General features: G+C 52.8%; 1 protein-coding gene across 7 annotated transcripts in view; it reads right to left on the bottom strand.

The window, feature by feature from the left end:
* The window catches only part of CACNA1E (calcium voltage-gated channel subunit alpha1 E), a 110,525-nt gene that overhangs the window by 49,806 nt on the left and 37,971 nt on the right, over positions 1-22,748 (bottom strand). For all 7 annotated transcript variants that reach the window (XM_051624697.1, XM_051624692.1, XM_051624696.1 and 4 more), the window contains 3 exons: positions 22,379-22,531; positions 21,347-21,528; positions 9,836-9,939 (listed from right to left, as the gene is read on the bottom strand). In XM_051624697.1, coding sequence (XP_051480657.1) covers positions 9,836-9,939; positions 21,347-21,528; positions 22,379-22,531 — 439 coding nt within the window. The remainder of the gene's footprint in view (positions 1-9,835; positions 9,940-21,346; positions 21,529-22,378; positions 22,532-22,748) is intronic.

Below are 22,748 nucleotides of genomic sequence, written 5' to 3'. Positions count from 1 at the left end.
AAACCAACCCAACAAGCAAGCAAACTGGAAAAACCCCCACAAACAACCCAACCACGAGAAAACAAACAATGATAAAAGCAGTAAAAAACAAATACATCACAGACACTGCAACCCATTTTTATCCTTTTTGGAGCTTCTTTGAGTTCAGAGCAGGTATCTGACATGCTGTTCACATCAATATTGTGGCTACTAGGCTTGGAAACAAAAAGCCAGCCCTCTTCAGACCACTCAATTCATCACCTTTTTGCCACCCTCGAAGACACCATCAACATCCCAGTCACCAAACGGGTCATAAAATGATACAAAGCAGCAGAAAGGGTGGGATGGGAAGGGGAGAAATACTGGATTACACACAGAGGATGAGGCAGCAGTGCTGTGCTGCTGGGAAAAAGGCATATCTGATGGGATGCATAACAAGGAACACCATCTGTAAGCCATCAGGTAATACTGCTGCTCTCTGCAGCACTCGCGAGGTCTCAGCTCATGGCTCTGACTCAGTTTTCAGCAGCACAAGTTGAGAAAAAACTGCCTTCGACTCCAGGAGGGTGTCAGAGAAGGTTATGGGACAGAACTGCCAACAGACGGTTTGGAAAACACGGATGAGGCAGTTGCAAACCAGAGGGGATCAGATGGTATTTACCCAAGAGGTGTAAAGGAACTGAAGTCAGTGTGTTGAGCTAACTGTGCAGTCTGTAACCTGGGGCTTCTGCAGGTGGTGGGAAGCAGGGACAGCAGAACTGGCATGGCCAACCAGCAGTACAGCACTGAACCAACAGCAAAGGCCAGGGCAGGGTGTCCAGGGGGCAGAGAAACCTCTGCAGTGGGAAGATGTGCTTCATAGGTCTGCTTGGAAGGAGGCAACAAGGTTTTTTTGGGGTAAGGGCAACTGCTTAAGGTCACTTGAAGTTGGAGAATATTCAAGGTCAGGCTGGATGGGGCTCAGAGCAACCTGATCTAGTTGAAGATGGCCCTGCTCACTGTAGGGGGGTTGGACTAGATGACCTCTAAAGGTCCCTTTCAAGCCAAACCAGTCTATGATTCCTTAACAAACCTGGGTTGTCTCGAGAAAGCCTTCTCATGAAGCTCTGGTGAAAAGAAAGAAAACAAACAAAGGAAAACAGAAACACCCTGTCCCTTGCATTGCCTCTCAGTGGTGGCCATCAGCTTTTGGTCAGCCCTGTGTACTCTGGCAAGAGTGGTGTGTTCCCCACATGGTGACAAGGCTGCAGCAAGAAGAGAAGCCTACAGCTTCTACGACGCTAAAGAGAGCACATTTATAGAGCACCAGCAGACACACGAGGTGGGGAATGAAAAGCTGACAAGCTGTTGGCAAGGTCGAAGAGCAAAACAGGAAGGAGCCAGGAGATACCAGCTCTGAGATCACCCATTACCTCACCGTCCCATTTAAGAAGGGGCAGATGCCGATGGTCACCTTCCAACTTGGGGAAGGCTTGTGATTGTCTACCTGCATTTCTCCAAGGCTTTTGGTGAGGTTTCCCTCAGCCTCCTCCTAGAGAAATGGATGGGTTATTGTCTAGAGAAGTGGTCCATGTGGTGGGTGGGAAAAAGGCTGACAGGCCATACCCCGAGGATGCTGGTAAATATCTCCCCCTCAAATAGGCAACCAGTCACAAGCAGGGTTTCCTGGGGATCAGTACTGGGCACAGCACTGTTTAATGTCTTTGTAAGTGATCTGGATGATGGGACCAAGTGCACTGTGATGAAGTTTGCTGATGGTACAAAACTGAGTGAGAAAGAGGACATTTCAGATGTGAGAGCCACCCTGAAAGGAAAACCTGGACAGGCTGGAAAAATGGACTAAAAAGAACCTTTTGAAGTTCAACAAAGACAAGTGTAAGAGGGAAAATGCACTCCAGGAGTGCAGCAGAGGCTGGGACCTACCTGGCTGGAGAGCAGCTCTGTGGAAAGGGACCTGGGGGTCCTGGGGGACAGCAAGCTCAACACGAGTGAACAGTGCACTGGAGCAGCACAGAAAGCCAACAGGATGCTGGGTGGCATCAACAAGGGCACCACCAGCAGAGGTAAAGAAGTCATCGTCCCGCTCTACTTGGCACTTGTCAGGCCACACCTGGGACACTGTGTTCAGTTCTGCTCCCCACTGCACAAAAAAGATGTGGCCAGGCTGGAGAGGGGCCAGAGAAGGGCCACAAAGGTGAGCCAAGGCCTGGGAAGGTGTGAGGGAACGCTGAGAGGGTTTTGTGCAGACTGGAGAAAAAAAAAGAAGACTTCGGGGGAGATCTTGTTGCCCTGTGCCATTACTTACAGGGTGACTACCAAGAAGATGGAAACTCCCTGTTTACAAGGAGTCAGGTGGGAAAGACAAGGGGTGATTGGTACAAGTTACTCCTGGGAAGATCCTGATTGGACACAAGAGGAAAAAATTTGCAGTGAGAATAATCAGCCATTAGAATAATCTCCCCAGGGAAGTGGTGGATTCCCCAATACTGGGCACTTTTAAGATTCAGCTGGACAGGGTGCTGGGCCATTGCACCTGAACTGTGCTTCTAGTTGGAAAGGTTGAACCAGATGATCCTTGAGGTCCCTTTGAACTTGCTATTCTATGATTCTACGACTGATTTTAATCTGATTTTGTTATAAGTACTTGCTGATGTCTGTCACTTCTACAGGGTCCTAAATGGGCTTGTACTAGACAAGGTTGATACAAAGCAGCATGAACTATTCAGAAAGATGTCATCAAGCTTGTTTGTGTGGACACCCCACACTAAGGGAAGTCAACAAAAACTGAGCAACAAGGGCCAGGCAATGACAACATGGAGACACAGGGAGAAGGCAGCCCAGATGTGAACTTGTCACCAAAAGTGGGGAGAGGACAGAGGGGCTCCAGATGAGGAGCCACCAGAAGCAAAGTCAAGACTCCCAGCACTAAAGAACTGCTTTTATAAGTTGGTGCCTCAAAGTGATATGGGCCACACCACTGGCCAGCCATGTTATGGGATCTCTTGGGTCTAGGCTTTGTGCAGCTTTGAAGATGAAGTTCAAAAAGAAGATAAATTCAAATAATTGGTGTCTGTCCAATGGGGAGCAATGGAGACAATGAAATTACTCAAAGCAGTGAGTAACACAAGAGAACCCAGACCTTGCAGGCCCTCATGGGGAACACAGCCCATCAAACAGCAAGGACTGCAAATACCTCCCCTCTTCTCTCCAGTAATCCCTGTTTCTTATCTACAGACAGCATCAGTCAACAGCCTCCCATATATCCAAGAGCAGGTTCACCCATTGCTTGAGAACATGGTTGGGCAGCAGCTGTACCTTCCTGCAAAGTCTGTCCCTCCCCAGTGGATCCCAGCAGAGATGCAGGTGTCCAGTCTAGTTTCTGGAGTTCAGGGTGGGACCAGCCCCTCTCCACTTCATGCATGCTCTCCAGGGATAAGAAGTACTCCATGATCCAAGTGAGAAAAGCATGCATGGATGCTTTGTGCTCAGCTCAACTGTGCTGCAACCTTTTAAAAAGAAAGGCAGGTTTTCCATGACACTTGGGTTGGGCTCAGAGCAGCCAACAGTTCGCAGAGCTTCTTGTTTCAAAGAAGAAAAAAATAAATGACAAAGAGGACAAATGTCACTAGGAGAAGGGAGCCACCAACGTTGTAGAGTCTCAGTTTCAACCTTTTTCCAAGGGTAACAACACTAAGGTTTGCACCTGTGTCCCCCAGAGGCAGCAATTGCACAGTCCACCCGTGCTGCCAGAGAGGTACAGAAAGGTGGTGGAGGGTCTGGTAGCCCCAGAGCCAGAGATGGAAGCTTGGGATGGTATTTGGTTCTTATCAGGCAGGGCTGGGATGAGCAGCACAGCTTCACTGCTTCAAGAGCCCCGGGCTTTGTTCACAATCACTCCCACTGGCTCATGCAGTGCTGGGGAAATGTCACTCCTCCCCTTCCCTTCTATGCTCCAGTTTTTATCCTTTGTAAGTGGAGAAGAGCTTTAGAGTCCCTCTTTGCAAGCAACAGTGAGCTGCAGATGAAAAGTGCATGGCCAGTATCACAGGTGAGTTACAGTACAGGGGGGAAAAAAGCCACCAATTTTCAACATTTCATCATGTTAACTTCCCAGGAACTTCCAAGCTCTCTAATTGATGCCTCCAACACACAAATACAATGAATTCAGAACCAACCATCAAGTGTGAAACCCACAATGCAACTGCTAGATATGTCAATCTGCCACTGCAAAACAAACAAACAGCCACCTACGAGATCTGAAGAACTGATAATGCTGCGTGATTCATTCAGGACATCCTGTCCTTTCACCCAACAGGAGACCAGCACCCCCTTGCAAGGATGGAGCTGGTCATGGGGGAACTGGGCATCTCCAAAGCCACCTGCCAAGTCAAAGAGCTGCAGCCATGGCCACACCATTGCTGTCATTAAGCAGGATGACAGAAATGACGACCATCTGGAACAAGCAACTCCAAAAGCATTCTGTAAGCAAGAACTATCTGCCAAGTGCTTTGTCAAGAGAATCAAAAATGAGCCTTTTCACCCACAGTCCTTAGACAACAGGCAGTCCACAGAGCAGATTTACAAGGAGGCACAAATAGGAGCAAACCCAAAGGAGCTGAGACAGGCTGGCAAATAATTTCTAAAGAGAAATCAAAGGAGAAAGTCAGAGTAACCTCTTTGCTCTTTGTTGTGGATTTTTTTTTTTCCCCTCCTGCCTGGCTGGCTGTGAGAGAAGCCTTTGTCCCCTGGGACACCGGGGGACACGGCACACAGGACACGCACAGCTCTTGTCAGGGAGGGTGTTTGGAAAGGGCTGGGAGCCCTCTGCAGAAAGGTGGGATGGCAGAGCAGGGTGCTCATTGAATATGGATGCCCACCTGGCTGCTGAATACAGATGAAGACCTCAAAGGCTCCTTTGCTTCACTCCTGTCCAAATACCACGTCGGTGACACAAGAGCTTCCTCAGAACCAAGCGACGAGCGTGGCCACGTCTCACCAAGCGTGGCCCCAGCAGTGTCCTCCTCCATCCTCCTCCTCTTCACACCCAGGCAAAAGCGGGTCCAGCTAATGAATCTCCAAACACACAACGGCCAGAAACATCTCACATCTCATCTGAGCCACTCCCTGAGATGCCACAACCACTAAAAAAAAACAACAACCCCCCCAAAAAACCCACAACCACCAAAAAAAAGCCCAACCAACAGCCACGCTCCCAAGCTTTCACTCTTCTGATGCAGCATTTCTGGGCCATGTTTGTTGGCATCTTCCTGTCCCTCATGATCTCCCCACAAGCCTTCCTGCATTGTGACAATGTGTCTCCTTACTTTCCCCTCCACAAACCACCTACCTCCAAGACATTGATCCTCTTCCCAGTGTTTTTGGATTCAAGCCACCTGATCCAGCTCAAATGCACAGGTCCCAGGTTTTCCACAAAGCTGGCAAAAAAACCAACCCCTCTGCTTCCACTGACAGTGTGCACTTGTTCCTTCCATGCCCTTATTATTAATTGCTATAAAACGTAATTTATTCATCGTTTGTTATGCCTCAAAATTGGATGGGAAAGAAATTCAAATTAAGTCAAGTGAAAAGATATCAGAGATGGTACAGAAGGCTCCTGAAGGAGCTGAAGAAAACTCTCCGGAGACTGGGAAAGCAGTGCTAACCCAACCTGAAAGAAAGAAGATCTTAAGACAAAGAAATCTTGCCAAATTGATCCTTTAATTATAACATTAGTCGTTTCTTTCAAAGGCTTAGCACAAGAACTGGGGGTGGGGGGCAGAAAAGACTTAAAGGGAGAAAAGACTTAACATCACCAGGATGAGTAGAAGCAATTAGGAGGATTTAAATTACTCTCTTGTTTAGTACAAGGCAGATGGATTTCATTTTTCTTGCCATCGTGCTCAACTTCTTGCTCTGCCACCAGCTTCCAGAGGTCTTCTCCTTGGCAGACCTGAGGGCTCAGCCTTCCCTGGTCAGGCAGCATCCTGTTCCACTCTGCACCCACTCAGCTGTTGGTGTGGACCACAATTAGCATGGATCAGAGCAGCTTTGTCACCCTGGAAAGGGGCTGGGACTGGAGAGAGGAAAGGAGTCTACCAGTCCTCAACAGGAGGACAAGGTGGGGCGATGAATGGAGGAGGGCAATCGTAAATGAGATTTTCTCTGCAGGGGCTGTAGGAACAGGAGATGGGAAGGAGTCAAAACACAGCCTGTCTGGTGTTAGAAACTCCACGTGAGTCCTCAACATTACTCCTCCAAGAGTGGCTTATTTTTCATCTTCACTCTTTCATCTTCTTGCTCCCAGTGACAAGCCAGACATCAGCCATCTTCTAGGTGGGAGGGGGCAAAGCAGGCAGGACCTCTGCAATGGCCAGGGGAGGACCTGTGGTCAGGATTGGGATGGCACTACTGCTGCCAGGGCACTGTGCAAGCCACAGGTGGTGGGGACCAGGCAGTGCAGCTCTAACCAGGTCTGCACTGCTCTGGAGATGTGGCTCAGACACATGGATCCAAATGGTTTTATATGAGAAACAGCTGAGGGGGGGAGGCGGGGGGAACCAACCAAACAAAACCAAAACCCACAACCAAAAAACCACATTTCACAAGGGAGGGAGAGCAGGCCTGCAAATCTCCAGCCCAAGGCAGGTGCAACTTCTGCATCCCACCAGCCAAAGGGCAGGAGGACATCCCCTCCAGCCCTCCACCTCATCCCATGGCTGCAGCATGCAATTCCTTCTCCGCACCACGGTGGTTCTACCTGAGAAGAGGGGCAGAGCTGCGAGTGCACCACAGCCTGGTGTTGTGTGACACCAACCATCAGCCACAAGATGCAGGAAGCAGCACTGGATATGAGTCTCAAGCATCTTCCCAAGCTCCCAAGTCCACCAGCTGCCAGGAATTTTAGCTGATGCTCCATTCTTGCTCGCTCCCACTGACCCTCTTCTGCCAGGATTATTTAAGCAGCTTGTGTAGCTTTAAAAGTTGAGCAGTCACATCTCCTTGGGCTTCATACCTGCTCTCAAAGAGGAACGGGGCCAGTTTTTTGGGGTTTTTTTTCCTCCCTTCCTGATTTCAGTTAGAATTAATTGATCCATAATTGCAGCCATAGAGGGGGAAAATTAACAGACACAGTAAGAAATGCCAAAGCCCCAGAAGAACTGGTTCTCCAAGCCCCTGCCTGGAGTGACTCCATCTCCTCTTAATAGTGATGCATGTGATTCCAGTGCGTGTTCGTATTTAGAGAGAAAGATTGAGGAGCCTCGGCAGGATGGAAATCATTTCTTTTCCTCTCCCACATACTTTGTGCTTAGGAGCAGATGGATCCAGGCTGTTTACATCACGGAGGTCATGCCTCAGCTTAACAGTTGGGGAACTGACTGTTGGGAGAGCTGCGCATCGCAACCAGAAGATTGCTAAATCTGGGCTCCAGCAAACTTCTGGTGGTGGCAAGTTAAACATTCAAGTGTCCTCCTGCTGCCTCTTCACATTCAGGACCTGCCTTGGGTATTTGACTGTTTCCCCAAGGAAAACCACTGCTGAGACGAGGGTGGAGAGGCAGCTCTGCATGTGAGCGTGAACTTTGGGAGGAAGGCTGGAAAATCCTGCGCAGACCTCATCGTTTGCCAGTGCAGAAGGGGCAGTTTGGAAACGATGTGGGTCTGGGTTTCTGCCAGTGAGCTACCAGGGCTGGCCACTGTATCCTGAGTTCACAGAGTGACCAGGATTTCAGTGAGCCTGGCACAGCTGCTAGCTTTCCAAACCTAACGCTGGGGAAAGGTTTCCCTTGTGTGGAGGTGCTTCCATGGAGCTCATCCCCAACGTGACCTTCTTCTCCCAGTTCAGCCCAGCCGTGGGGCATGTGGGGTGCAGGCAGACCCTGTCTGCTCCTCCAGCTCAGAGGGTGAGGGATGGAAAGTTCACCCTTCTCCTCCCACAGCACAGCCAGGTGCTCTCTTCCAGCACAGGAGGGTGGTGAGAAATGTAAAAAACAATCAAAACTAAGTAAGTGAAACGAGGAACGAAGCCCTTCTTATCGAGTCAAGGACTCGCATTGTTTGTGTGCAGAAGCACCTTCTCCTGCCTCACCCCTCCACAGCTCTGGCAGCAGCCTTGGCAAGAGGATGGTTCACCACTGCTGAGGTACCTCATCCACCGAGCTGCAGAAGATGGCCATGGCCAGGAGGGAGGACACACGTGGTGGCCTTGCCGTGGGGCAGCAGAGCCCAACTCGCCTCCTCCGCTCACCCCTCCGGGGAGCTGAGCAGTCACTTCTCCCTAGGTAGCTGGCACACCACAAGAGCATCTCCATTGCCAATTAGGCCACCCACCCACTTGCATCCTTCCCCGATACAAACCCTATTAGCAATAAACAAACAGTGGGAACGCCAGCCGGCGCCTGGGAAGAGCCCCAGGCAGCTCCAGCCAATTCGGGAGGCGCGGGAACAGCTGCCTCACACGGCTCCAGCCTGGGCCAGGGCACGGGCTGGGCATCCCACCAGCCACCTCGTGGTACTCCTGCCAATGCCTGCTCTGCAGGCCAGAGCTACTCTACCCTGAAAGCACCTGGCACGGGCAGCAGAAGCCTCAGTGTCCATACAACACGCTACGTCCGCACACCTCAACACCGAAATAAGTGGGTTTTTCCAGCTGTCCAGCCCCGAGTTTCTTAATTTCCCCCCTCTGCTGCTCGGCAGGAAGGCTCCCACCTGATGCTGACAAGCAGCCCCAAGGTAGAAGTGGCATAAGAAATGCAAAAGCCACCCAACACTGCTTGGACATCTTCACCCTCCGTTAGAGTTCCCTCCCTGCAGCCTCTACCTCGAGCTCCTGGGCTCAGTCTGACCCCAGACTGAGAGCTGAGGAATTTCAACCCACCAACAGACCCTGAAAGCCCAGCCTGCTCCTCTAGACAAGCACTCCTGAAGCACTCTTGAAGCCACCATCATACCTGAACTCAGAAAGGACACTTAGGACAGTGACAGAGATGACCAGGACCAGTCTCCGCATTAAACCCTCCATCTAAGAGCTTCCCACCTGGCCAAACCAGTGCTATGGGGGGTATGGTTTTTTTTTGCCATGATGGGTGATAAGGAAAAAAAAACAAACCTATCTGCTGCCAGGCATAGGGTCCCCACTGCCACCTGCAACAAGTGCAGAGGAGCCCAGTGCAGAAGACACAGTCTCCCCATGCACCAGTCCTTGCCAGTGGTCGAGGAGAGGCTGATGCAGCCACAGCTCATTGTCATGGAGACAAGAAGCCTTTTTTTTCCTCTCCAAACCCAGCTTAATGGCTTGGAATAAAAGCTCCTTTCCCCTGGGAGAAGAACAGGGACAGTTGCATTGTCTGCACATCCTGGCTTGTCCACATGCACCTCAGGCACCCCCACTCTCACCAGTGTGCATCCCACACTGGCACCAGGCACATCCTCCTGGCCACAGCATCACTCCCACCTGTGTCCCAAGCCCACCACACTCCATCACCCAGCAAACGTAGACCCCGCATTGAGGACTCAAGCACATTTCCATAAAGCTCCTCCATGTCTTTCCCTTCCAGTAGGTCCTAAGCTGCCAGAAGATCAACACTGACCATTTCTCACAGATGACCAAACCCACCAGCTCTTCAGCAAGGTGAAACAACGAGAAAGCATCTTCATCACTGCCCCTTGCCCAGCTCTCTGGGGAGCAAAGGAGCTAAGCAGAGGCAGGGAATGGTCCCTTGCTGTGGGACAAGCAGGTACAGATGGAGGGGAACCAGCTACTGGGTTCCTGGAGGACACGACAATACCAGGGGCCAACTTCAGGGCTTGAAAACATGCGATAGGCATGGCCTGGAGGGGAAGGATGGCATCTTGCTTACCCTGACAGCACTCCCAGGACAAGGTTGAGGACGAAAAAGGATCCAATGATGATGAGGGGGATGAAGTACAGCCAGTTCCAGGTGGCTCCTAAGGCATCATTGGTCTGGAGGGGAAAAGAAAAAAACAACATGTGTGATGTTACATTCAACACCAGCACTTGGGGCAGAGGGAAGGTGTCTTGGCCCAGATGTGGTGGTGATCCTCACTCCAGGCTCCTCAGGGCAATGCAGTCATGCACATCAAGCCCTGATGGGCTCCAGGCAGCTGCCTGTGCAGGCAGGCATGCCCAGGTGGGGGGTCCTGGACAGCAGTGCCCTGATGCCCTCAGCATCCTGCCCCAGCCGTGCCCCTCAGCCCTCATGGGGCAGGACCACTCTGCCTCCTCCAACCATCTCTGCAGGGACAGAGGGGCTGTAAGACAGTGGTATAGTGAGAGGTGCAGGGCCCTGCAGCCCAAAATCGGGGTGCTGAGTGTGCAGTCAGCTTGACTGGGTGCTCCTCTGTGCATTTCATCCAGACAGGGCAAAGCAGCCCCACAGCAATGGTGCTGGCAGAGGGGAGATGGAGAAGGTGTCTTAGGGAAGCTGGTGGCTAAAGAGGCAGCCAGTGCTTGTCCTTCCATGCACAGAGGAAAAGGGGCTGGTGCAGAGAAGACCCACAACTTCCCATGGGTATTTTGCTGATGGCATCATCCCTAATACCCTGCAGACACCCTTCCTGCCCTCGGTGTGTCCCCCCAGCTGCAAGGAGCTGAGAGCAGAGCTCTGACCGCAGAGCAAAGCCTGACAGATAAAGAGGCTGCTGGCAGGCCCTGCTCAGGGCTGCCAGACATTCCTTCACCCAGGCTTTTAAGAAAGCAGTGCCCCTCTGCTCCTCACAGCCACTTCCCAGGCCCCATTCGTCCTCCAGTGTCAGGCACAGCGCACATGACGCCGGGCTGGAGGGTGATGCGGCAGAACGTGACTGTCTGGGGGAGGTGGCATCAATCTTGTTGCAATGAACGACACTTTCTCTTTTCTCTCGCTTCCCTCCCTCCCCTCCCCATGCTAATTAAGCCCTCATCTTTGTCTGAGTCATTGGCACCACGTCTCCTGGTCGGCCAGTGCAGGAGCCGGGAGGAGGCTTTGCAAGGGGAGAAGAGCATCTCATGGAACCGCTCCGGCTGGAAAAGACCTTTCAGATCACCCAGTCCCACCATCTCTACCAACCAGCAGCCTAACTCTAGTGCTTAAACCATACGCCTCAGCACCACGTAACCAAGGGGGAGAGAAGGCCACCACGCTGGAGCCTTCCTCTGGTGAGTGAGGTGACAAAGGGAACCTCAGCTGAGGGTCCCCACCGCCCCGACGCTGAGCCCAAGGCAGGAAGGCAACACCAGCACATCCCACTGCAGACACCGACCACAGCACTGGGAGGGGGTGCACAGACCACCTCTTCCCAGGGCCTTTTGTGGACACAGCCACACCTGATGGCACTGGGGACCTGCAGCCACCAAATCTGAGTCTGTGATCCCAATCTCTACATGCATTTGGGTTCCCAGCACCCATGGGGGGGGAGAGGTAAAGAGGATTAAAGAGATTTTAGGGGGTTTTGGAGGTTGCACGTCTGGCACCACTAGCAGCCAGCAGCTCCAAGGAGGGGCATTACTGGGGCAGGGGAGGAGATGCAGAGCCATGGTATGTGGCCATGGACCTCATATACCCCAGGACACACCACTGGTCACAGTGAGTTCAGGGATGGTCCCAGTCACCCGGGCCAATGCCAGCAGCCCCAGGAACAGACCTGCCCTGAGCAGCCAAAGGAGTCCCTTGGCTGGTGCCAGCTTTGCTGGGAGCCCACAGCCCCAAGATTAAATTTCTTGGGCACATCCCAATGCTCCCTACAAAACCGGGAGCTGATGATGCTGAGCCAGGATGTGGCGGCTCCAGCACATCATCTGGTACCTGCTCAGCCCCTCCAACTGACAGAATTTGCCCTTTTATTCCCCAAGGAGCTGAAGGAATTGCTCCACTACCTTTGCAGCACCCAGGCTGCAGAGATCCCAGCTGAGAGGACTCGTCTGGGAAACACAAGAGGTTTGGGGTTTCACAGGCTCTGCATCTCCCACAGCCTGGGGTGGAGAGCAGGACCACCAAGCATCCAGCACAGCAAGACATCAGAGGGCAGGACAGCATGTGTGTATACACACACACATCTGCCTGGGAAACCCCACGAACCATCTCATCTCCCCCAAACTCCTGTCAACACTGCCTTGAAACCTTGCTATTCCCACTGGAAGGCTCCTCAATCAGAAGCTCTGTCAGATGCTCTAGTTTTCAGCCTAAATTTTTTTGTGACCATTTTATACATCCCTCTGTTCTTTTACCAGCATTGGCCTTTGGCTGAAATACTGTCTGACACTCTGATGTATCTATAGATACCTACCATGGCCATCCCCACATCTTTGCTGGCCAAAGTGAGTTCCCTCCAGCTCTCTTGCATGACTGGCTCTCCCTCCCTAATTTATCTAGTAGCTCCTCCCCTGCTCCACACCAGGCTCAGGTCCTGAAGGGTCCCACTCCATCCCTATGTGATGCTACCAAGACTTTGCCATCCTGCCTGCAAACTTCCCTGCTCCTCCAGGTCACCACTGACCACGGTCACCCTGCACTCACTCACTCCTCACCTCCTTCTCCACTCTTAAGCAGCAAGACCTGGGCTCCTAGGAGACATTTTCACTGTTCCTCAACAAGCACATGGCTTTCCATTTCTCACTGCATCCCACATCTCTTCCTCCAGCCCTCAAACTCCTCCAACCTGGGGTGGCAGCCTGAATCCCCCCAGTTCCAGGAAGCCAGCCGATGCTGGAAGCAGGAAAGCCTGTGACTCATCCCTGAGGAGCTTCACTGGTTGCCACCAGCCACTATGTCCCCTCACCACCACCCAACGCTGTCCCAGCGCTGCTCACTTCCCTGCCCGCCTCGCAGAGTTCTTCTCCTTCCCCTCTTTTCTGCTTCCTTCACACTTTCCCAGAGCAAAAGCTTTACTACAAAGAGCAGCTCTACACGTTTCTGGGTCTCTGATGCCAGGTTAGCCTGGCATGACCTACCTTTGGCAAACCCATGATTCATTTTCCTCTTTTGCCTTCCAAATCTGTTCCAAAATGGCATGCGATCGAGGTCAGGCTCACAGTCCTATTCCTGCCTTGCTTTCCCCCTTCCCCCCTCCCCCTCCCAGCTTTTAAATATAGGCATCACATTCGCTGTTCTCCAGTCAGATGGTGCCTCCCCCGACTCCATGGAGTTGTTAAAAATACTTGTTATCAGACCTGCCATTTCATGTGCCAGCTCCCTCCAAGCGCGGCGGGGGGGAAACACCGCCCCGAGGGCCGGGCTGGCGGGTGCAACAGTCTTGGTGCTCGGCTTCCACATCAGCTGTGCTCGTGCCCGTGTCCTGGTTCCCATCACCCATCCCTTTTTGTTGCCTCTGTCTTGGTGTTGACCAAAAAAAACATAACCATCCGTGCCCAAATCTCCTCAGTGGTCACTTCCCTGTGCCTCCCATCCCTCTGCAGAGGTGGGGAACTGCTCGCTGCCCCGTTCAGCACCCTCCATGAGGTCCATGTCAGCATGACTCTTGCCACCTCTGAAAGGATTTCCCAGCTTCTTCAGTGCCAGGGTGCAGTCGTCTTGGCTGAACAACCCATTTTCCCATCCCTCTGAGACATCATTTTTTCTTCATATCCCTCCACAATCGGTGGTTCGTTGCCTTGGGCTGCTGCACCTTCCCACCACCTTTGGGGAAGGTATCAGGAGATCATCACGTGCAGGGGTCATGGTAGACAGAGGGAGCTGAATGCCCAAATAATACAAAATTTGTAACTCCTTCAGTGAAGAAATTCCTGGCTCTCTGTGCTGGAGACCAGGCCCCATGGCTCACCCTTTGGGAAATGGAGGAGCTTCCTGATGGCTGATCTCTGCTGGTTCTTCTCTTCTTTACAAGACAACCACCTTTTCCTTATGAACACCACCAGCCTGAACCTCCATCACTTAAGCTCTCCTACCAGACCAAGAGATGCATTTGCTGCTGCCTCCAGGCACACTGGAGACACCAACACAAGATTGTTGGTGAAGACTGAGGAGCCACAGCTTCCCCAAGGGACCTACACCCAAGGGTGTTTCTCATGCCAAGGCACCCATAGAGACCCCCAGCCATACCTTGGCAGGAGCCGAACCTCTGGATTCACATCTTTGCCACAGACATGACCTGCCCCACTGCTGGCAAAGCCTCCAAGACTACAAAGGACACCAGCAAGGTGTGGGAGCAGGACCATCAGGGAGTGATGGAGCCAGCGTGGTGGGTCCCCCCCTGGCAAAAGACCCCCCTGCCAGTTCCTTCTTCTCAGCCCCCAGCACGGGATTGTTCTTTCAGCAGATCTCGTGTTGTGGGTTTGGTTGTGTTGGTTGGTTGTTGGTTTTTTTTTTTCCCCCAAAGAGCGGGAAAAGGCACAGGGAGCTGCAAAAGAAGGTCTCACTCAGGGGGCCAGAAATCTAAAGAAATCTAAATATATACCCGAGTCGAATGCAAAGCACAAGCTCCCAGCCCACACGAACCCTCCCTCGGGCTGTGCTCACATGGGAAACTTTAGGAATTCTTTGCTATAAGGGAACAAGTTAAAAAAAAAAATAAAACAAAACCACAGATTCAGTCTCTACCACCTAAAAATAAGCAGGGAGCAGGTCCAGGCTGGGCAGGGTGCCTTTAATGGCCACTCATTGTCCACCAGCTTGGGGAGGGGGACTAGGGACCAAGAACAGGGGCACCCAACTCACTGGGAAGCAGCAGGATGTAAGGAGCTGCTGGGCTTCCTTCAATAGCAATCCACACTGATGGACTCTCTGGTGTCTAGCAACAGGGTTGGGCTCCCACTTCAGGCTGTCCCTGGAGAGGAGTGATCCTAGAGAGAGGGTTTGAGGATGACAGGGAAAGCCAGGATCTCAGGAGGCTTTGCTCTGAGTGCTGTGCCTGCTTTCTCCAGCACTTCCCAGGGGCTCAGTGTGAGAGCAGACCTGCTAGGACAGTGGCTGCAAAACCACCACAGCTCCCGTGACATGGATGCCAGATCCTTGGTTTGGCAGCTCCCAATGGGCTTTGCCTGGTGGTGACACACCCCGTGCCCCTGCCACAGCAGGTGGCATCTCCTCAGCATTACCTCCACAGTCCCTCACCCTGCAAACCAGGCTGGCTTCATCCAGCTGAGAAACACGTGCAGGCCAGCAGGAACAACCTCAACATCTCCATAGCCCAGCAAAAAGGGCAAAAAAACCCCCATAATTAAAAAAAATACAGCAGATTCCTTGGCCTAATCAGTTCCCTCGAGACCTTGACACCCTCTCCAGTGCAGTAACAGATCTTTTGCTTCCCTGTAATTGCAATAATTGGATCTCCCACACGCAGGGTCATGCTTCACCCCCCACCAGCCCTGCCTGGTATCCATCAGCAACCCCAGCACTGGACAAGATGTGAATGAAAACACTTTGCTTTCAGGTTAATGAGGAAATTGGTGCATTTCCTTTGCAAGGCTGGGGCTGGTCTGCAGTGGGACAGTCCTGCCATGGCCATGTAGTAGGGTCTCTGGGAAGGGTGGGCACCTCCTGGGGTGCCAGGGCAGGCAGGAGACCCTAGAGAAGGGCTTGGGATGCTCAGCAAAGTCCACAGTGCACAAGCAGGCTTGTGTCTGGGAAGGGAAGACAGGAGAAACCCAAACACGTTGCATTTTTGTTACTAAAAACATTTTAAATAGGCCTGGACACCAATTTGTGTTCTGATCTCCAATCCAACAAGGAGCCTCACCCAGCATCAATCCACAGACCCCACATATGCCTCCTCCTGCCTCCACAACCTTCCCAGCACCCTTCTGCTGCCCCACTTCTGCTCCTGACCCTCCACCTTCCCCCTGTGCCCTCCCCAGCCCCAGATGAGGGGCTGACACTTGCTGGCACTGCTGCCTCTCCAGATGAACCCAGAGCCTGGACATGGTTTTCATGGGATCAGCTTTGAGGTGCTTTTCCAAAGGGGATTGCCAGGCTGGATCCCTGCTTTGTTTTGAGCATGCTGCAAGCCCAGAGGGGCAGCTCAGGCCCCACAATATGTTTCCAAAATGCAGGAACATGCCCAGCTATGATGCTGTGGGGCGACAGACCCAGGCACGACCTTGCTCAAGGACCCCAACTCAGCCCAAGACCCCCCAGTCCAGCCCAGACCCACAGCAGCACATGCACCCAGAGGTGCAGAAACAGCTTCACAAAGCTGCACCAGCACCAAATCTGCTAATGAAATGAGAGAGCCTAGGCTTAATGAAGATGAGCCGTGGGGACCAGGCAAGGCTGAGACCCCCCTGCTACCTCTTTCTCCTTGAGCCTGGAGTTGTTGGGTGGTACCACAGCATTGGAGCTGGAGCATTGGAGCCTTGGCTGCCCCAATCCTGCTGGAAAGGGGGTCTCTGAAAGTGAGACTTTCCCGTGCAGGCAGGGAGGAGGATGTGGGCAGGGAGCTTTTGAGAGAACATGCCTGCAAAGCTGAGGATCCAGCAGACACAGTTTGTTTCTTGCTGTGTCACTTCAGCACACACACACACAGAAGGAAAAGGAGGGGGCAGGGGGGAGAACGGGAAGGAAAAAAAGATGGGGGGGGGGGGAAAGGGAAGAAAAAAAAAAAGGCAGGAACATTTGGCAAGCTGGTGAGGGGTCTGGCTTTGCTGAGTGCAGAGAAAGAGCCATGTGAAGAGATGCTGCTTCCAAAGGGAGAGGAGGGTAAGGCAGGCTGGCTGTCGTGCACGTGCCCATCAGGGATGGGCTCCAGTACCCACGGCTGGCAGCACCAGAGCTGCTGGCTCAGGCAGCAGTGGGAGCTGTTTGGGGGAAAACCAGCTTGTTTTGTTAGAAGTTAAGGAAGGTTTTAAACCTTCTGGGTGGAACTTGAAGTCTTCTCTCTGAAGTCCTAACTGAATTGCATTTCAAACACTCAGCAGTTACCGTTTGGTAGGGAGGAGCAGGATGGGGCCGTGTCCTGCAGTGCCATGGGTGCCAGGGACTTTTTGGCAGCCCCCAGGTGTCCCCCCCAGCACACCCTGCTTCACCTGTGTGGCCAGGGGCTGCCAGGAATGGCTGCAGAGGCACTAAAGATCTGTGCTTGCTACTGAGCTGCTAAGAGTTCTGGGTGTTGATTAAATTTTCATACCTCCGTGACAGGACTTTTTTTTCCTGTGCTGTGTTTTAAAACACACACAAAGAGACTCCTTCTCCCTTTGCAAGCGTTCTAGATCAAGAGCCCGGTGATGTCCCTGGGCACAAAGGGCTAAAAAGCCAACTGGTTTCTCTCTTTCCATCTTTCCCATCTCCCTCCTCTTCTTCCTCTTCCCAAAGATCATGTTGAGCCAGCACTGGAGTTAGTGTTGCCCATCACACTCCCAGCTTCACCCTCCACAGTGCCCAGAGGAGCCCAGCCCTGGGACCACTGCTGTACCAGTGCTCTCCCCATCACTGAGCTGTCAAGGCAGGTGCTGTTTTGGGGGAATTTTTGCATCTCACTGCAGAGTTCATATGACTCTTGGTAGGTGGCTGGCACTGCAGCAGGACCAGAGACCCCAGGGGACAGGCACCGATGCCCAAAGGACCTGCAGCAGCTCTTGGGTGTATCAAGGATCAGGGAGGTTTCCCAGCTGGTCTCAGGTCTGAAAACCCCAACAGGAGCAAACTCCTCTCTGGTCAAGTCATTAATTTTGCTGCCCCACATGAAGCCAGGCACTGCCCTCACTCTCCAAAAAGCAAGAGAAAAAACACACCCAGATCTACATAATACTTAAGTTCTGCTCACACTGTTCAAACTTCAGGAAGAGCAGCTCAGCTGAGTGCTGACCATCCCTAGGGACAACCATGACACCATGGGAGCTTATGCCAACAAGCAACAAGTGATTTTGTACATGTACACATGGAAAAGTAACTGCTGTGAAAGCAATTCCTCCTCTCAGACCCTTCAAGGCCACTAACCGGTGCAGCTGGGGACCTGGCACAGACCCATCTCTGGTCCATGTGCTCCAGTATGGTCAGTGCTTTAACACACCTCCCAGAACCCCAATTCAGTCCCCATATCAAAGAGGATGGGCTGCAAGTGCACCTTGCTCGCTCACGTTCAGCTTCTCATCAACCAGCACCCCCAGGTCCTTCTCAGGGCTGCCCTCAGTCCATTCTCCACCCAGCCTGTGTCCATGTTTGGGATTGCCCCAACCCACGTGTGCTTGGCCTCGTTGCATTTCCTGCTGTTTGCAAGGTGCTCCTGGCTCTGGCCACTCCAGAGAGCACAGAGCAGTGCTCTGGGCAAGGGACCCAGCAGGACAGGCCAGGCTGACCCTCCTTCCCCTGCAGAGCCCACCGGTTTGGCCCACAGCCCCAGCACACGTTTGCCACAAGTGTTTTTGCTTCCCATCTCAGCTCCCGGCAGCGTGGGAGAAGAGGAGAGCGGCAGCTCCCGGCAAGTTGGGCTCCTCCTCGCTACCTGCAAGCCCAGCAGCTCAGTGCTCACAAACAGGAAAGCAAATAAACAATCTCACTGAATAAATACAGCCTCTCCAGTCGGCGTTTTCTACGAAACCATCATTTCAAGCTCATCTCTCTCCCGTTTGCACCGGGGGAGCCAGGCTGAGCATCCAAAGCCACCTGCACACCGAGCGCCCGTGCCCACCCGGGGGCACACCCTGGCAGCCCCTCACCAGCCCTGCCACCCCCTCCCAGACCCCAGGGTGACAGTTTAATGACAAAACTGCCCCCTGGCCCCTGCCCTGTGCCAGAAAGCCTGCAGAGGCTGAGAAGTAGGACAGCAAGCCTCTTTGCCAGCGTTACTTTTCCCTCTGGTCTCGGTAGAAATCAGGTTTAGTCTCAAGCCAGCCCAGGGAAGAGGCATCTGCTCCAGTACAGGAAAAGCTAAATACTTCTTAGCCCTGGTTTTGGACTGCAGAGACAGCCAGAGGAACCACAAAGACAAAACTCCCCACTAAAGGAAATGAAAGTCCTTCAGGCTCCCAGGAACGGGGGCTGGGAAACCTGTAGCACCCCACAGCCACAGGATTTGGGGTTTTTTCTTTATACTTTTATTTTTTAGCCCATACTGTGCTCTCTGCCTGGCAAGACATGGGCAAGAGATCATGAAAGCAATGTAAAAGGGAAGTGCACCCACAAAATAAGACACGTGGCAAGCCTGACAGGGCTGATGAGCTTCTTGTGAAGCTGTCTACACATTCTGGTGCTTCTAGGTTCAGTAAAGCTGTGGAAAAAACAGATCTTAAAATCACGATCCAGTTCCACATGGGAATACTGTAGTAAGCAATTTCTTCGAGAGGGAACTGAAGCAGTTTCCCTGCCCTCTCCTTCTCCTCTGCAAGGCTGCAGGGTTAACCTGCAAGGACACAGCCTCCCACCACTTTTCTCCCGTGGGGAAGCAGAGACTCCCCTGCTGATCTCCCCCAAACCTGGGGCATGTGTTGGGCAAGGTCCATGCTGGTTAGAAGCAGGAGCCAGCTCTCCTTAGCTGCTCCAAGTGACAAAGGTGACAGCAGAGCATTCCAATGGCTTTCCAGCCCTGCCCAGCCCCCCTCCAGCATCCCTCAGGGACCACATCCCTCGTGTGCATACCTGGTTTTTCTCTTTTAAAAAGAGGCAGAAGCACTTTTTTCTGCCTGCCAGCAGCACAAGGAGGGAGCATCCATAGACCCTGCAAGCCAGCTGGTAGCCATGGGGAGGGTGAGGGCCACAACCCAACAGTGCTGGGAACACTGTCCATCCCTCATTGCCCCTCCAGGTGAATCAGCAGCATTTTACTACCAAGGCCCAGATCCTTATCCCATTAAAAGCCAAGGAAGGTCCTTAATCCTTTCAATTGTAGGTAAGTAATAGCGGGTTCCTTGCAGAGGAGCGGGAAAGGGAGGTACCTTTTGGTCCTGGCCAGCAGGGACACTGTGACAGAGCATGTCTTCCTGGCATTGTGACTGGTGCTGGAAAGATTATTTGGATACCAGGGATGTGACCTCACCCCAAGCATTCCAGAGAGCCCCCAGCTCAGCAGCAATGGTAGGGGTCCCAGCAGGCAGATCCTTTGGAACATGGTTTGTAGCACTCCCAGCAGCATCTCCCATCCTTCCCACCCATTAAGACCCAGGTGGTGGATCAGCAAATCCCAGACACTGAACAGATCAGCTCCAGCCTTAGTAAGACCAAATAGCAGGCCAAAGTCCATGGACTGTGCAGAGCAGTGTGAGCCAGCAGCATCTGCCCAGCCATGCTAAAGGCAGGGGAACCACAGCACCAGGCAGGAAAAATCACCTTTCCTGCTAAAATCAATTACACCTGGGCAACAGGCACTGTAGCCAAATCTCTAATCTCACTGCTGTGCCAGAAGTGGCCAAGAAATGTTGGGGGCTTTTTTGGTCTGAACTCTCAGCCGGTTCAATCCTGCCTAATTCCCCCACCCCAAAGCATCAAGATCCTGACACCACCACCTCCTTTAGGAGAAGGAAAACCAAATCCTCTTGGCAAGGTCAACCCCTTGCCATGAACTCTCCCCTTTTGACCCTGGGTTGGGTTTCATGGTGGTGCACACCATCCTGCACCCCCAGAAGGACCCTGGGATGGAGGAAGCAGGAGGGGGCCCCAACACACAGTGCAGTGTCTTCTCTCCTGGTGTTAAAAACCAGCCTTTCTGCTCACAACAAAGCAACTATCAAAGCATGTTTTGCCATCACAAGCCACCCAGTTGGCTTCCCACAGAGCAATGCCACTCTCCAGGCGTTATGGGAACCAGGGTATAAAAACATTCCCGGTGCAATGACACCAAAATTGATGCTGAAATTAGGCTGGGAACAGAACTGGCACAGTTACTTCTAGCCCATTAACTAAAACTCACATATGTGGCCAATCACCCACAATGACACTGCACTTTGTCACTGCCTGGAGCATTTTTCCCTGCTTCCAGCTTTGCCCTCAGGTTGCTCCCTATGTTCCCCACGGGCTCTGGCATCAGCAGCTTCAAGTGGCTGCAAACCACAGGAACCCAGCCCAGCATCATCAGCACTGACAGGCGTTTGCAACACCAAGACATAAGGTCTCTGCTCCGTGTCAGATCCCAAAACGCTGCCCCTGCCCAGGGGAAGGGGGTCTGAGCCCAGCTCTGGGGCTTCCCAAGGCTGCTGCAGGATGCAGACACCTGGTCCACAAGGAGAGTGATGCACAGTGCCAGGAAACCACACCCTGCTCCCCAGGGACACCTGCAGCAGCCTTGCTGCAGCCCCTGCCACTGAGGTTTTGCTCTCTGCACACCCAGCCCAGAGATGAGGACCAAAGCCCTCAGAGATCCTTTTGCCTCGACCCCCCATCTCTCCCGCCCAAACGGGAAGGACTGGCCCCCATCCCAAAAATATCATTTCCATCTCCCCTGCCCTACACCCGGGTGCCCGAAGGAGCCCCCGGAGCAGAGGTACTCACGTTGTACAGGACTGTGGTCCACCCTTCCATGGTGATGCACTGGAAGACGGTCAGCACAGCAAAGAGGATGTTGTCAAACTGCGTGATCCCGTCGTTGGGACCGATCCACTCCCGGCATTCGTAGCCTGGGGGGCAACCCTGTACCCCGCAGGGATGGGGGGGCTCCAGCTCCTCCAGTTCACCTGGAGGCACACGGAGGTAGGAGAGAGTATCATGGTTTGAGGGGGCCAGGCTAATTTTACAGCACCAACACAAGGACCTAGAGGGAGGGTCTTTAGGGATCTAAGGGATCCAGGAGGGCAGAACAGAGCGGGCTCAGGATTCCCTCCTATTTCCTGCCATACTCTAGAAAAGCCAGGAAGACTCCCTCTTCCTTCTCTCTTCTTCCTTGTTGCTTTGCTGTGCTCAGAGATCTCGGAGAGAGGCTCCTGCTTTTTCATCAGCTCACCATGTGCTCTGCAGGATCTGAATTCATCAGGTGCTGGCAAAAGCCATGAACCCCTTTCCTTGAGGTGACTCTGCTGCAAGGGGCCCTTGGGCATTTCTATCTGTGGCCATTGAGATCAGGTTTTGTCTATGTCTGGTCCTCATCCCATCTGTTACTGTCCATTTCCCACTCCCAGTAAACCTGTTCCAGTTCTAATTTCCAAACTTTAAAGTCTCTCTTCTTATTCCCCTTTTTATCTTCCCTAGGGAGGGTGGAGAGGGGTAACAGAGAGCAACTCTATCCTCTGGTTCTTGGTTCACCCCTGACCACTACACCAAGACAGAGAGGCAGGGGACAGACTAGGGGCAGAGCCTGAATGCAGCCAGACTTGGGGCAGAAGCAGGGGACCCCTCTGAAGCCAGCCCTGGCTGCACACCAGCTGCTCCCCTAAGAAACTGGGACACCCTGAACGCCACCAAGTGATGCCTGCTTTGCACAAAGCAAAATACAGGATCTTCTCAGCTTCCTACAACAGCAACACATGCTCATCCCGTCTGTTTTCCAGCCGAGGGATGCAAAGTGGGTGCAGAGCCTTTTTCCCCCACCTGAATTGTTTGTGTAGCAGGCTCGGTGCAGCTTCCCGCTGTAAAACTCCAGGCCGATGATGGCAAACATGAGGATGGCAAAGAAGAGCAGCAAGCCAATCTGGAGGAGAGGCACCATGGCCTTCATGATGGATTTCAGCACAATCTGCAGGCCTGGGAGGAGAAAAGAAGAGCACAGCTCAGTGTGGATCACGGAGGACAGCACAGTCCCAGGGGGAGCAGGGGGGTCTGGCTGCAGAGCAAGGCTCCAGCCAGGAAGGGGCAGCAGGACCAGCAGCAGCAGCAGCCTAGCTTCTATATTTATCCCCTTGCCAGCAGATGAAATCTTGGGGGAAAAAAAAAAACACAACCCAAACAACCACCAAAATCT

The sequence above is a fragment of the Apus apus genome, chromosome 7 (assembly GCF_020740795.1).
Source record: "Apus apus isolate bApuApu2 chromosome 7, bApuApu2.pri.cur, whole genome shotgun sequence".
In the NCBI taxonomy this organism is placed as follows: domain Eukaryota; kingdom Metazoa; phylum Chordata; class Aves; order Apodiformes; family Apodidae; genus Apus; species Apus apus.
This window is presented reverse-complemented; position numbering and strand designations above follow the sequence as displayed.